At 42.2% G+C, this 16,173-nt stretch overlaps 1 protein-coding gene across 6 annotated transcripts in view; it reads left to right on the forward strand.

Annotated features, from left to right (window-relative positions):
- The window catches only part of LOC137380760 (metal transporter CNNM2-like), a 263,880-nt gene that overhangs the window by 208,145 nt on the left and 39,562 nt on the right, over positions 1–16,173 (forward strand). For 4 of the 6 annotated variants that reach the window (XM_068053075.1, XM_068053077.1, XM_068053079.1 and 1 more), the window contains one exon: positions 6,219–6,281. The exons of the other annotated variants lie outside the window; for them this stretch is intronic. In XM_068053075.1, coding sequence (XP_067909176.1) covers positions 6,219–6,281 — 63 coding nt within the window. The remainder of the gene's footprint in view (positions 1–6,218; positions 6,282–16,173) is intronic. 6 annotated transcript variants of the gene reach the window in all.

Genomic DNA, 16,173 nt, shown 5'->3' on the forward strand with positions numbered 1-16,173 from the left:
GTTTAGGACTGCTTTTGTACTGGTTGAGTTTCGTAAATTGTTTTATGCTTTTCTTGGTTATTTAGTTTTCACTCCATACTTGGTCAGGACTCTGCTGCTACCAATTCGCTGCTGCTACCAATTCGCTACTGCCTGTTTTGCACCCAAAGCGAAGTTGAATTTTACCCCCATTATCCCTTCTCAATTGACTTGGGTAAAGTGAAATGTGGCCTCTTTTTAATGCAGGTTTAATGTGAGTTTACAGCTCTACTATACTGTGCTGGTTCAGATTAAAGACAATTGACTAATAGTCATGTTAAAGAGCCAATGACACTTCAAAAGCTACATGCTCAATCTTTTTTTAAGAAATATTGTGGAAAATGCTAAGAAAATGACTGAGTGCAGATTAGAGCATTTTGGAAAATACTGATCTACTGAGCAATGTTTATTGAATGTGAGTTGTCAGAGCTTTAAAATAATTACACATCTGGTCATTTTTAGAAGTAAGAGCAATTTCAAAAGCCTGTAGAGTGTAATCATTTAATATAAAACTCTGCCTCAGGACCCTTTTTGAAATTTGACATAGTTTTCCATTATAGTCAAACACTGATTACACAAGTTTGAATCTTTCTGCACTTCACTGTTATTCCAAGGATCAGGCAGATGTAAATGATGAAGTTGTGTCATGTTACAGGCATTCGAGGTCTCAAAATATTGTTGTGTCATTTTCAGTGTATATCTAGAAAACATTTTAATGGCCCTTTCCACGACCTAAGGGCATTTGAAACCCATTTGCAGCTAAGGAACATCCACATATTTGACAGTTGCAATAGGCTTGGAAAAATGGTAGATCTGATTATGGTTTTGCTATATCTTTTGGCTAAGGACAGAATAAACCAATTAAGTGCGGTCCAGAAAAAAAAAATGCCTGGTGCTTGCCGAGTTACCTACGTTGATTAAGTACAGTATTTAACAAGTAACAGGAGTGCGATCACAGCAGTAGAAAAGTGGGCTTCACTTTGGACGATGTTCAAGAAAGAAAGACTTGCAATTATATAGCGAATTTCACAGCGTCCCAAAGCACTTTACAGCCAGTACTTTTGAAGTGTTTTAATGCAGGATACACAGCAGCCAATTTACCACATCATCTGTGATGCTGGTTAAGCGATAAATATTGGACGGACACCGGTTGGAACTCCCCTGCTCCTCTTCATTATAGTGCCATGGGTTCTTTTGTGCCACCTGAGAGGGCAGATGGGGCCTTGATTTAACGTCTCATCCCAAAAATGGCATCTCCAACAGTACAATACTCCCTCAATGTTGTACTGGAGTGCCAACCTAGATTTTTTTTTTTTCGTTCAAATCTCTGGAGCAGTACTTGAACCCATAACCTTCAGAGAGAGTGCTACTAACTGAGCCATTGCTGATGTCTGTCAAATTTCAACTGAATGCACGGCTTGCCAAATGTTTCCCAAAGTTTTTCCTTAATCTCATCTGAAATCTGATTCAATTGATCCCTGGAAAATGTAATAACCTAGTGCTTCAGTTAAACTGGTTGTCTTTTCTACACTGCCTAGTACATCAGTGAAAAAGTTTTGCTTCAGATTTTGACACAATTTCTTGGCCATCTTTAGCAAGTTCTGAACCCAGAAAACATGTTGAGTTTGAATGGGGATGCTTGACTCAGGATTCTTGACAACTGTACTTGCAACATAGTTGCTGGGACTTAGTCTATGTTGAACTGTAACATCACAAATAAAGTTGTCAGATCCATACTCGGTGCAACTTATGTTCCCGAAGTTTTCAGTTGCAGTTGTAATTTTACTTAATTGTCACCTTCAGTTCATTGATTGAACTTGCACTAACACTATCTGTGAAATTAAAGGGGATGCTGATCTGATAATTAAGTTAATAATAGTACCTTTATGTGCTGTGACGTCAGGTGACAGAGCATGCATTCATTACACTGTGGGGCGGCACAGTGGCGCAGTGGTTAGCACCGCAGCCTCACAGCTCCAGTGACCCGGGTTCAATTCTGGATACTGCCTGTGTGGAGTTTGCAAGTTCTCCCTGTGTCTGTGTGGGTTTCCTCCGGGTGCTCCGGTTTCCTCCCACATGCCAAAGACTTGCAGGTTGATAGGTTAATTGGTCATTATAAATTGCCCCTAGTATAGGTAGCTGGTAGGGAAATATAGGGACAGGTGGGGATGTGGTAGGAATATGGGATTAGTGTAGGATTAGTATAAATGGGTGGTTGATGGTCGGCACAGACTCGGTGGGCCGAAGGGCCTGTTTCAGTGCTGTATCTCTAAACTAAACTAAACTAAACTACACACTATTATATGTTGAGTATTTCATAGAGTCAACAGTACAAATACAAATTTATAAAATTCTATTAATAGTCACTTCATATTCAATATTCTTGATGTACTTAGTGTTCTCTCCTACTCTTAATCCTGGTGATATTGTGCACTATGGACATGGCCCTTTACTTAGACTTTTCAATAATAAAAAACATTTTAACATCTATGAACCAATGTTGAAGCTAACACAAACCATCCCAATCTCTGAAAGATATGAAAAGACAGAAGTTAAATTCATAAGGACCAAACCTTGATGAATTGGAAATGAGGCACTATCTGGATAGTACTGAGCCATATAAACCAGAAGGTTCCAAGGGTTCATTCCTAGTCTGTGCTTACCTAGCTGAACTCGGGCAGTAACTGTGATACTGAATTTTACAAGTATGGACGTCTATTCGGCTTGGTTCTGATCCCATCCATGATGGAGTAACCTGCTAACATTCATTGCATGCCTTCCCACGTGAAGCATGCCGGTTGGCTGAAGTACTGGAGGGTGTCTGTGAAATAGCGGCCTACCAAAGAGGAACTTTTTCTGGACAGGAGTGGAGAAAACTAGAAAAAATACTTTATAAAAAAAAAATCACAGTTTACTTAGTTGAATTGAGTAATTGGACAAGATTGAGATGGGTAATTTTAACACTTTCAAGAAAAGTGTGGGATTGAACAATAGGTAATATTACATGGGGTTGTATCTGATGTTTGTTATGGTAATATATTGTGTTACGACCAGGTGAGAAAAGAGGTCTAGGGGTCCCTTTCTGCCTTCAGTGGGATTAGAATAGATAGGTGCTTGATGGCCGGTGCGGACACGGTGGGCCGAAAGGCCTGTTTCTGTGCTGTATAACTTTATGACTCTATGACACCTGGTCTTACTGTAATAGGGTTTTATTTTTAAACACTGTGTTTTAGCTCCCCCTTGGTGAATCCTTGTTCACCGCTTTCCAATTATAAGGCAAAGAAATGAGCACAAACAAGCTTTCTTAGGTTTAAAGAAGAAAGATTGAAATTTATTAAAACTTAAACTCTAATTCGGTTGTTGCTTACGGATACACGACGCGCCCACGCTAGCATGCATACGCGATACACACATGCAAATAGAGACAGAAAATAACAGAAGAAAAATACAGTGGAAAAGTTTGAGGCAGTCTCTGAATAGGGTTTTTTTTTTTGTTACTGTGCTTCGAGCTCACTGTAGTCCTTGATTGTAGGTAGATCTTGCTTTTCGTTGGGACCCAGTATTCTTCTTAAACCTGGGTCTTATTCTTACTGCAGTTAAAGCCACAGCTTGTTCTGCAGTGCTTCCTATTAGGTTCTCGTCTTCACTAAGTGTGTGTGCCCTGATTAATCCTACTGGTTTTCCCTTTAGTTTCCAGCAGTCACCTTCAAATGCCCCGCTTTATTACAATGGAAGCACACAGGTCTCTGGGTCTCACTCTTTCTCACAGCAGCTTCCTTTTTGGCTGGAGGAGGGCCCCCTGTGTCTTCTGCTTTCCTTTCTCGCCCAGGACTGCCTGGGGCGGATATCACCTTCCCATCCTTTGTCCTTTTCGGATTTGTGGGGATGATTAGGAAAGGTTCTCCCCTGGGAAACCAACTTATAAATTAAAGCAAACTCATCGCCCAGAACGGCCATTTGCCAGGCTCTCTGGACCCGCTGCTCCTCTACATGGGTATTTATTGAGAGTGGGAGAGAGTTTTAAAATTCCTTTAACAGAGCTACTTCCCTGAGATTCTCATAGCTGAGCTGTACTTTAAGAGCCCTCAGCCACTGGTCAAAAGCCAGCTGCTTACTTCTTTCAAACTCCAGATAAGTTTGATTAGCTTGCTTTTTGAAGGTTCTAAACTTTTGGAGATAGGCTTTGGGTACTAATTCATATGCCTGGAGGATAGCATTTTTGGTCAGTTCATAACTTGATGAACTCTCATCTGGCAACAAGCAATAAACCTCATGGACTTTTCCAGTTAGCTTGCTTTGTAGTAAAAGAGACCAGGTCTCAGCTGGCCATTTTTGCTACCTTGCCAGTTTCTCAAAAGACACAAAAAATTAATCCACATCTTCCTCATTGAATTTTGGAATTAGTTGAGCGAGTTTTAGCAATTTTGTACCCAGCCCTGAATTCTGCTCCTCCATATTGGCCATGCTTTCACTGGACTTACTCTGTCGCCCCTTAGTTAACTCAAGCCACTTCAACACTCTTAATATTCTTTCTCTCTCTCACTGTCAGTCTCTCTCTCCTGCCTTTCATTTTCTTCACGTTCCTTTTGGAAGGCTCGCTCTTTCTCCCTCTCCTCTCTCTCTCTCTCTCTCTCTCTCTCTCTGTCTCTCTGTCTCTCTCTCTGTCTCTCTCTCTGTCTCTCTCTCTCTCTCTCTCTCTCTCTCTCTGTCTCTCTCTCTGTCTCTCTCTCTGTCTCTCTCTCTCTCTCTCTCTCTCTCTCTCTCTCTCTCTCTCTCTCTGTCTCTGTCTTTCTCTTTCCCTGTCTTCTAATTCAAGTTTTCTTTGTTCCAATTGTATCTTTGCTAAGAATACCCTGTCGGAATCTGCTTCTAACCCTGTTTCTGCTTCTTCAGGTTCAAGGGAAAAATGGTTGGCCACTAGCCTTAGGAGTTCAGACTTCCTAGCCTTGCCATGTACAGTGATCCCACACTGCCCAGCCATTTTCCTCAACTCCTCCATAGACAGGGCTTTTACCTTATCCCAAGCTACTTCACCCTGGCTTGGAGAGCTACTAGCTTCAGTTGCAGGCATGTTAGTATTCAATCACACACAACCACAAGAAAACCTGTATTAATCTTGCTCTTTTTTTGATTGGCAACAATTTGGCTTCCCACTTCCAATTTCTTGTTTGTTGGTCAATCCCGGACGAGCCCCCAAATTTCTGTTATGACCAGGTGAGAAAGAGGTCTAGGGGTCCCTTTCTGCCTTCACCTGGTCTTACTGTGATAGGGTTTTATTTTTGAGCACACTGTGTTTTAGCTCCCCCTTGGTGAATCCTTTTCACCACTTTCCAATTATAAGGCAAAGAAATGAGCATAAACAGGCTTTGTCAGGTTTAAAGAAGAAAGATTAAAATTTATTAAACCTTAAACTTAAACTCTAATTTGTTTAACGCCTACGGATGCACGACGCGTCCATGCTAGCATGCATACGCGATACACACATGCAAATAGATAAGAAAAGAGCAGAAGGAAAATAAAGTGGCAAAGTTTGAGGCAGTCTTTGAGAAGGGTTTTTTTGTTACTGTGTTTCGAGCTCGCTGTAGTCCTTGATTGTAGGTAGATCTTGCTTTTCGTTGGAGCCCAGTATTATTATTAAACCTTGTTCACCTGTAGGAGACTTTTCTCTCTTGGGGTTCATGTGTCTTCAGAGGGTTTCAGTTCTGTGAGAAAGAGATGGAGGCAGACAGGAGGTCTTCTTCAGTCCATGAGCAAAGAGCTTTCTGCCAGTTCAAACACCATCTGTACAATTTAAAACTCCCCTAGTTGGCCAGCAGGGTAGTCACGTGACTGGTATAACCACTTCTGGCTTTGTGTATTGGGTGGGTCAGGGAGTGGTCCTTTGTCTACAAATACCCTCTGTTAAAAAATGTCTTTCCAGCCAGCGGGCTGGCAACCACTTGTAACCTGCCTTCTCTTCCCAGCAACAATTTGAAATTTAATATCCATGTGGCAAAGTTAATATGCCTCATTCTTGGCAGGTAGGGGCCTGCATGACAATTGCATATTGTATTTAATCTTATAATTTAGATGCTAACTTTATGTACAAAGTCAGAGTTCTCTTGCCTTATTAAGGCACATAAAATGTGTGATGTGTCAAATATTTTTCCATTGTTAATTTTTACTTCTCTCTCTGTTCTTATTTTTCACTTCCCCTATAGTTCCTTTGTCTTTGTCTCGTACTTTTGCTGTCAGCAGAACTGAATCACTGGCTGGTTCACCAGGTAAATTTGCACATATATGTTCTGATTCTGCTTAAATGACGGAATTTATTCCAATATGCGCAAAGTACAACTATTGCAAGGTCCTGTTGGAGCACATATGTGGTATAAAGAATCCTAAACCTACAGTTGAATCATGTATGGAGTTATCAGCCAAAGGTCAATCCTTCAGCTTTTACTATGATACCAGTACACAGTTTGTTCATGTACTTTGATCACAACATGCACTGTACATCTAGAATAATGGGTAGCTGCAATGGGCTATATTTCCCCAGGCCTGCAGAGGCGGCTTTGCAGGTGGGGTCATGAGGAAATTTGGAATTACATTCATTGGGTCGGTTCCCCGATGTACTCCTGCCTCAGAGCACTTTTTCCAGAGGTGGACTAGTGAGTTTGATGGAAACCCACCCGGTATCGGCGGGAATCCAATTAAGGATGATAATGAGCTACATCTTCAATTCTTGAGGCCGCAAGAGATTTTCCCGATGGCGCATGGGCACTCCCGCTGTGTCGAGAGGTGGCTTTACAAGGGGAGGTCCAAGCTGCGACTTATTTAAGGGTTTATATTTATTTTGCAGCAATATTTCACAAAGGGCATCTATCCCCAGACAGCAAGCATGCCCTTGCAGCCACTTCATGGAGACTGATGTGTCCACTAATGCTTGCCCTGCTACAATGGCAGCTGCTTCCCTCCCACTGCAGGTGCCTCCATGATGCTGCTGCCATTCCTGCTGATGGCCAGGCATTTCCCGCGCTGATTGGACGTCCCGACACTGGAACCCAGCCACCAACCCTAATTTGACGGAGCTCCTGGAAGCAGCTTGTTAATTGGCTGCCTCGGTAGGACGTATCCGTCGTCCCACCACGGCCACTTCAGGGTTCCTGAGCCAGAATTCATCCCGACGTCAGGATCGTGACCAACACGGGAAACTTTAGCCCAATGAAACTGAGGGATAACCAAATGACTTGCAGGACCACTGTGGATGTTGCTCAAGGGAGTAAAGAAAATCACCAGGACCCATTGATTTGATTTGAATCAAAGCATGCATATAGCAAAGTATTTTAAAATCTTTTGGTTGCCATTCCTAATATCTCCTTATGTGCTTTGGTGTCAAATTTTGTTAATGCTCAAGGGCGGCACAGTAGTTAGCACCGCAGCCTCACAGCTCCAGCGACCCGGGTTCAGTTCTGGATACTGCCTGTGCGGAGTTTGCAAGTTTTCCCTGTGACCGCGTGGGTTTCCGCCAGGTGCTCCGGTTTCCTCCACCGCCAAAGACTTGCAGGTTGATAGGTAAATTGGCCATTGTAAATTGTCCCTAGTGTAGGTAGGTGGTAGGAGAATGGTAGGGAATATGGGATTAATGTAGGAGGGGATGTGGTAGGGAATATGGGATTAATGTAGGATTAGTATAAATGGGTGGTTGATGGTCGGCACAGACTCGTTGGGCTGAAGGGCCTGTTTCAGTGCTGTATTTCTCTGACTCTATGACTCCTTGGGACATTTTACTTGGGCAATGGAAAATTCAAATTGTTGTTTTCGTTACAGTTTAAAGATTAGATGTGGTGATGAACTGTAACCATTTTGTTGTACTTTATATATCAAGAATAAGTTAAACAATATGACAGGGAGGATACCATGCCCAGCTGCTTTAGATATCTTTACATTGGAACCACAACTTTCCCTTCTCATATAATCTAAGGATGGATTTGCACTGACAATTTAGCATTGGTGAGAAGCGTTTAACTGACAGTGTAAATGTAGAGTCAAGACCTGGCCTGACCTAACTGCAGAGCAAAGTGTAATGTGACTTCCTGGAGAGGACAGTCTCGCACCATTTCTTTTTGACACCACATGGTATGTAAATCCAGTGCAATATTAAATCTGGTTTATAGAATGCTCAGATGACTTGTTGGATTCCCAGGCACTTTATTAACCTACCTAATGTTAATGGAAATGTTGAGAGTGTGGGGCTATCCCCTTCATATTTTTTGTTGTTCGGCAATAGATCGGCCCATAATTCTACCCAGGCATATGCACAACTTTCTTATGGGATAGACTGCTGTACAGACAGCACTTCTGTGTGGTTGATTCCCTGACCTGCAAGCATAAATCATTTCCATTGAGTTTCTACCTTATGCATCCATATCTGCTATCTTGTGTGAACGTAACTTCTCAATCAGTACCATACAGTGTTTAAAGCAACATTTTTTCCAGAGATTAGTTTTAGTGTCAGAGTTATAAGGCACAGAAACAAGCCCTTCGGCCCAAAGCGTCTGCGCTGACCATCAAGCATCCATCCAATCTAATCCCATTTTCCTGCACTTGGCCCGTAGCCTTGTATGCTATGGTGTTTCATCTAAATACATCTTAAATGTTGAAGGTTCCTGTCTCTACCATCCCTTCAGGCAGTGTGTTCCAGATTCCAACCACCCTCTGGGTGAAAACATTTTTCCTCAACTCCCTTCTAAACCTCCTGCCCCTTACCTTAAATCTATGCCCCCTGGTTGTTGACCCCTCCGCTAAGGGAAAAAGTTTCTTTCTATCTATCCTATCAATGCCCCTCATAATTTTGTATACCTCAATCAGGTCACCCTCAGCCTTCTCCGCTCCAAGGAAAACAACCCCAGCCTATCCGGTCTCTCTTCATAGCTGAAATGCTCCAGCCCAGGCAATATCCTGATGAATCTCCTCTGCACCCTCTCTAGTGCAATCACATCCTTCCTGTAGTGTGGTGACCAGAACTGTACACAGTACTCCAGCTGTGGCCTACCCAGCATTTTATACAGCTCTAACATAACCTCCCTGCTCTTATAATCCATGTCTTGGCTAATAAAGGCAAGTATCCCATATGCCTTCCTAACCACCTTATCTACCTGTGCTGCTGCCTTCAGTGATCTATGGACAAGTACCCCAAGGTCCCTCGGACCCTCTGTACTCCCTAGGGTCCTACCATCCATTGTATATTCCCTTGCCTTGTTAGTCCTCCCAAAGTGCATCACCTCACACTTCTCAGGATTAAATTCCATTTGTCACTGCTCTGCCCATCTTACAAGCCCAACTATATCGTCCTGCAATCTAAGGCTTTCCTCCTCACTATTTACGACACCACCAATTTTCGTGTCGTCTGCGAACTTACTGATCATACCTCCTATATTCACATCTAAATCATTAATGTGCACTACAAACAGTAAGCGTCCCAGCACCGATCCCTGTGGTACACCACTGGTCGCAAAAACAACCCTCGACCATCACCCTCTGCCTCCTTCCACTAAGTCAATTTTGGATCCAATTTGCCAAATTGCCCTGATCCCATGGGATCTTACATTCTTAACCAATCTCCCATGTGGGACCTTATCAAAAGCCTTACTGAAGTCCATGTAGACTACATCAACTGTTTTACCCTCATCTACACATCTAGTCACCTCCTCAAAAAATTCAATCAAATTTATCAGACACGATCTCCCCCTGACAAAGCCATGCTGACTATGCCTGATTAATCTCTGTCTCTCCAAGTGGACATTAATCTTGTCTCTCAGAATGTTTTCCAATAATTTCCCTATCACTGATGTTAGACTCACTGGCCTATAATACCTGGTTTATCCCTACTACCCTTCTTGAACAATGGTACCACATTTGCTGTTCTCCAGTCCTCTGGTACCTCTCCTGTGGCCAGAGAGGAGTGGAAAATTTGTGTCGGAGCTCCTGCTATCTCCTCCCTTGTCTCAAATAGCAGTCTGTAATGCATCTCATCTGGGCCTGGAGATTTATCCACCTTTAAGCCTGCTAATACTTCCTCCTTTTCAATGCAAATATGTTCAAGTCTATCACAATCCCCCTCCCTGATCACTACACCTACATCGTCCCTCTCCTTAGTGAACACAGATGAAAAGTAATCATTCAGAACTTCATCTATGTCCTCCTGCTCCACACACAGATTGCCTGTTTGATCCCTAATGGGCCCCACTCTTTCCCTGGTTATCCTCTTGCCCTTAATATACTTATAAAACGCCTTGGGATTTTCCTTTATCTTGTCTGCCAGTGTTTTTTCATGCTCCATCTTTGCTCTCCTAATTACTTTTGTAAGAACCCCCCTACACTTTCTATACTCCTCTAGGGCCTCTGCTGTTTTCAGCAATCTGAATCTGCCGTAAGCCTCCTTTTTTTTCTTATCCAATCCTCTATATCCCTTGACATCCAGGTTTCCCTTGATTTGTTGGCCCTACTCGTCACCTTTACGGGAACATGTTGGACCTGAACCCTCATTATTTCCTTTCTGAATGACTCCCACTGGTCTGATGTAGACTTTCCTACAAGAAGCCGCTCCCAGTCCACTTTGGCCAGATCCTGTTTTATCATATTGAAATCTGCCTTCCCCCAATTCAGTACTTTTATTTCCGGTCCCTCATGTCCTTTTCCATAACTACCTTAAATTTTACAGAGTTATGGTTACTATCCCTGAAATGCTCCCCTACTGCCACTTCTACCATTTGTCCGGCTTCATTCCCTTAGATTATGTCCAGTAGCGCTCCTCCTCCTGTAGGACTCTGCGTTTTCTGCATTCAATGCAGAATTTGAAATCTGGAATATGCTGAATTATACTCTGTTCTCCATGGCTGCAGACTATGCTCATCTTCTGTGTTTCCCAAAAGCTTTGATTTAACTTTGCTATAAGTTATGCAAAAAGCAATACTGTAGTGCAAGAAGTGGCGATATTTCTATTTGATCGTTGAGGTTCAAATGTTTGCATTGGAAAATCTTCTCATTCAGAGTATATACAATAGAGGATATACTCTATCCTCCACACACTGCTCCACACACCACTGACTACCTCCAGGCTCTTACCCATTGTCTCTCGAGATAAGGAGGCCAAAAGAAAGAATTACAATAGAGGAACAGCAGTAGGTCATTTAGCCCCCCAAAAGCTTGTTCTGCACCTGTTACGTTCAATGGAGTTGAAACAACTGTATTTTTCTAAACACACAATGGCTACTATCATTGGAGTCTAGGTATAAAGGACCATCGCAGAATTCGAGGTAAACCAGCAGGCCATGAAGCTCATTTCTGTCCCAATCTCCAAATTCACATGTATCAAGATCAATAAGGATTCCTGAAGAAGGGCATCATTCAGGAAAGAACTACCTCTGTTTTACTTTTAGGTTTCAACCATCCCATTACTTGTAACTTCATAAAGAAAGAACTGAGCCATTCCATTGTCCTAGTTGCACAATGAATGCCAGACTTCCATGTTTATTCCTTCAGACCAACCTGTTTAGTTGAGGACCAGCTCACTGGATTTTCTTCTTGTGTCAAGATGCCACAAAATAATGACTTGATCGTGAAGCATACCAATAGAATCCACCTTCTGCTTCAAAGGATTTAGTCTGCATTTCCAAAGAACATTGCTATTGGCTGTGTTAGTAATCAAACTATAGCAACCAGAGTTACTTTTAGAATTTTTTTTTTGTGTGTTCCTCAATTAATGAGGTGTTTGGGAAAGAATAGTGGCAGGTTTTATTCGCACAATGTTGTTCTATCCCGGAGAAGGTGGTCTTTTTTAAACCTTGAATACTGTTCTTTCGAGTGGAAAAATTCCCAAGTTGGTCATCTTTTCCACAATTTTACAGTGCTATGGGAACTGCCTTGAGTCATCAACTTTGTACATAACTAAGCTCAGTAATCTTTACTGGAATAATGGAAAATTATTGCTATTGAACAGTTATTTGTCCTTGATCTTATTTCTCTTTCCTCCTACAGTTCTCAAATTGGATAAAACCAGACAGTCTTTTTCTATTGGAAAATAGTGGAAATGTCTGAAATTAAGATCAAGTTCTCTGTCTCTGAGAATTTTAACCTAATGTATACATGCTAATTTTATTCATGGAAAATTAAGTTGTGCATTTTCAGAGTATTTCAGATGATTGTGATTGGAATTTGACATAGGATGACATGTGGAGAGGTTGCACCATATATGGGATGGAAAGACTATTTGCCTTCCAATCCTATAATAACATTTGTGCTCACATCACAAAGTTCACATTTTTCATTGTGTTAACTCTTAAGGTGCTCGCAGCATCAATAAATTCTGTGTTCCTTCAGTTGGCCACTGAGATATTTCAGCTATATTTTAACAACTTATAATGATTCTATAATGCAGTACATTGTAAAACATTTTAAAAACAGATGCTGAGATAAAATATAAATGCCAAAATGGAACGAAAAACATTTTCCTGCATTGTCTCTACCTTGTTTTGGTGCGCATTTGCTCTTGCTCTCACCCCTGTCTTTTACCTATTTTCCGTCTCCTCTCTATTTATCTGTGTGTTGCTCATTCATTTGTGTTCGCTTTCTCTCACACGTTCTCTCACTTTCCCTTTGCCTCTCAATTTCTCTTACTCATTTTCTCTCTCCCTCTCCCTCACATTCTCTTTTTTTTCCTCCTGTCTCTTCCCTGCATGCACACACTCTTTTGTTCTGTCTTGTCTCTTCCTGATGGAATAGCTCCTATCTTCGCCAAAATTGGTGCCAATGCCCCATAAAACAAAAATGTGCTTACTATTGTTCCCCTTTAACCATGTGTTCAACTCCCTAATCTCAGTCCTTCCCTATTCTGTTAAGTGGCTCAGAGAGTAATCTAACAATAATACCCTTGAAGTCCTGCTTTCTGAACTCTTTTTTTTCAGGAGTCATAGAGTTATACAGCATAGAAACAGGCCCTTCGGCCCATCGTGTCTGTGCCGGCCATCCAGCACCCAACTATTCGATTCCCATATTCCTGCACTTGGCCCGTAGTCTTGTATGCTATGGCGTTTCAAGTGCTCATCTAAATATTTCTTAAATGTTGTGAGGGTTCCTGCCTCCACCACCTCTTCAAGCAGTGCGTTCCAGATTCCAACCACCCTCTGGGTGAAATTTTTTTTCTCAAATCCCCCCTAAACCTCCTGCCCCTTACCCTAAATCTATGCCCCCTGGTTATTGACCCCTCCGCTAAGGGAAAAAGTTTCTTCTTACCTAACCTATCAAAGCCCCTCATAATCTTGTACACCTCAATCATGTCCCCCCTCAGCCTTCTCCGCTCCAACGAAAACAACCCTAGCCTTTTCAGTCTGTCTTCATAACTGAAATGCTCCAGCCCAGGCAACATCCTGGTGAATCTCTTCTGCACCCTCTCCAGTGCAATCACATCCTTTCTATAGTGTGGTGACCAGAACTGTACACAGTACTCCAGCTATGATCTAACTAGCGTTTTATATAGCTCCATCATAACCTCCCTGCTCTTATATTCTATGCCTCAGCTAATAAAGGCAAGTAGCACATATGTCTTCCTAACCTGTGCTGCTGCCTTCAGTGATCTATGGGACAAGTACACCAAGGTCCCTCTGACCCTCCGTACTTCCTAGGGTCCTACCATCCATTGTATATTCCCTTGCCTTGTTAGTCCTTTCAAAATGCATTACCTCACACTTTTCGGGATTAAATTCCATTTCCCACTGCTCCGCCCATCTTACCAACCCATTTATATCTCCCTGTAATCTAAGGATTTCCTCCTCACTACTTACGACACCACCAATTTTCGTGTCATCTGCGAACTTACTGATCATACCTCCTATATTCATGTCTAAATCATTAATGTACACTACAAACAACAAGGGTCCCAGCACCGATCCCTGTGGTACACCACTGGTCACAGACTTCCAATCGCAAAAAACAGCCCTCGACCATTCCCCTCCGCCTCCTTCCACTAAGCCAATTTTGGATCTAATTTTCCAATTTGCACTGGATCCCATGGGCTCTTCCCTTCTTAACCAATCTCCCATGCGGGACCTTATCAAAAGCCTTACTGAAATCCATGTATACTGCTTTACCCTCATCGACACATCTAGTCACCTCCTCGAAAAATTCAATCAAGTTAGTTAGACGTGATTTCCCCCTGACAAAGCCATGCTGACTGTCCCTGATTAATCTTTGCCTCTCCAAGTGGAGATTAATCCTGTCCCTCAGAATTTTTTCCAATAATTTCCCTACCACTGATGTTAGACTCACTGGCCTGTAGTTACCTGGTTTATCCCTACTACCCTTCTTGAATAATGGTACCACATTCGCTGTCCTCCAGTCATCTGGTACCTCTCCTGTGGCCAGAGAGGATTGGAAAATTTGTGTCAAAGCCCCTGCTATCTCCTCACTTGCCTCCTAATAGCCTGGAATACATCTCATCTGGGCCTGGGGATTTATCCACTTTTAAGCCTGCTAAAACAGCTAATATTTCCTCCCTTTCAATGCTAATGCTTTCCCATACTGTTGGCTCCCATGTGGACGGCAGCGATCCTGCTGTTCTTCCCCTTCCATAACCCTTTCCAGTCTTTCTGAAATAGCCTTTATCTTGCCCCTGGTAAGCATCTAGCATCCAGGACTCTTGGTCTGACCTGCAAAGGATAATGCCCATCCCTCTAACTGTCAAGTCTCCTTTTACTATCACTGCATTCCTACTGAATTTCTAAGAGGTCATTTCCTGGTGTCCGGGCCAATGTTCATCTCTCAACCGACATCATTTCAAAAAAAGAGATTATCTGGTCACATCAGTTTCACTGACGTTTATGGGTGCTGTGTGCAAGTTGGTCGCTGTGTTTCCCTAGATTACGACAGTAATTATACGTCTAAGCTCCTTTGGCTGTAAAGTGCTTCGGGATGGACTGAATCGTGAAATGTGCTGTATAAATTTAAGGTTTGTCCTTATCCTTGTTTTTCCCCACGAGAGGAAATAGTTTCTTTGTTTTGACACTATTGATCCCTTTATCATTGTAAAGACCTAGAATAGATCATCCATGAACAGTCTAAAGGGAATATGAAGTTTATGCAACCTATCCGAATAATTTAACACTGCTTCCATGTACATACAACTTACTTGTCTCCTAACTTAGTGTTATCTGCAAACTTGGATATACAATTCTTCCCACATTCAGGCCATTAATATATTTGGTAAAAAGCTGAAGTCCCAGTGCAGCTCCTTGTGACTATTTGTCACATGCTAATCTGAGTATTTTCCCATTATCCCTACTCGCTTGTCTCATACTTCCCAACTATCACCCCAAGGTTATCTTTATCTTCTAGTGGATCTTCATTACTCTTTTCTCTATAACTGCCAACTCAATAAGGTGACTATCCTTTGAAACGCTCACTCCAGAAACTTCTGTCCCTCCCTGATGTTTCAGACTTCGCCAACTCTATCTCAAATTCTGTAATCTTGAGCTAAAGTAGTTTGAGTTAGAGATACTTGTTTGGCTGAGTCAGTACCTGTAATTTGAAATTTCTACATCATGCACAACCCACACACAGACTTGCTTGTGATTCAATTTTTGATATAAATGTTGGTATTCTTTATCTATTTGATCCATTCCTTCTGTTGCCCTGCTCTAAATTTCTACTCTAGCCAAATTCCTGATTTTAAATTATTATTCTGTTGTTCCTACTGCTACTATACACTTGTTCCCAGCTCACGCCATTAGCAACTCACTCTATAATGGCACAAAACTCTGATCTGTAGTAAACAGATGACTTTAAGGGGACATAGGCTGGTGGAATGGGCGGACACAAGGCAGATCAAATTCAATGCAGAAAATTATTGGTGTTCTTTTTGGTTAGAGGAATGAGACATGCTAAATGGTACAATTTTAAATGGGGTGCTAGAGGGAGACCTGTGAGTGCTTCTGCACAAATTTTTGAAGGTGGCAGGACAGGTTTAAAAAAAACATTTAATAAAGCATATGGGATATTGGGCTTTATGAATAGAAACATAGGCTGGGATTTTAGGTCGGAGCGAAGGCCCTGCCCAACGGCCAAAAAGTCAGGGACACGCTCACCTCCGCAGGCCTGGAAGCCACGCCGTAATTTTACGTGGCC

This window comes from Heterodontus francisci, chromosome 20 (genome assembly GCF_036365525.1).
Source record: "Heterodontus francisci isolate sHetFra1 chromosome 20, sHetFra1.hap1, whole genome shotgun sequence".
NCBI lineage: Eukaryota > Metazoa > Chordata > Chondrichthyes > Heterodontiformes > Heterodontidae > Heterodontus > Heterodontus francisci.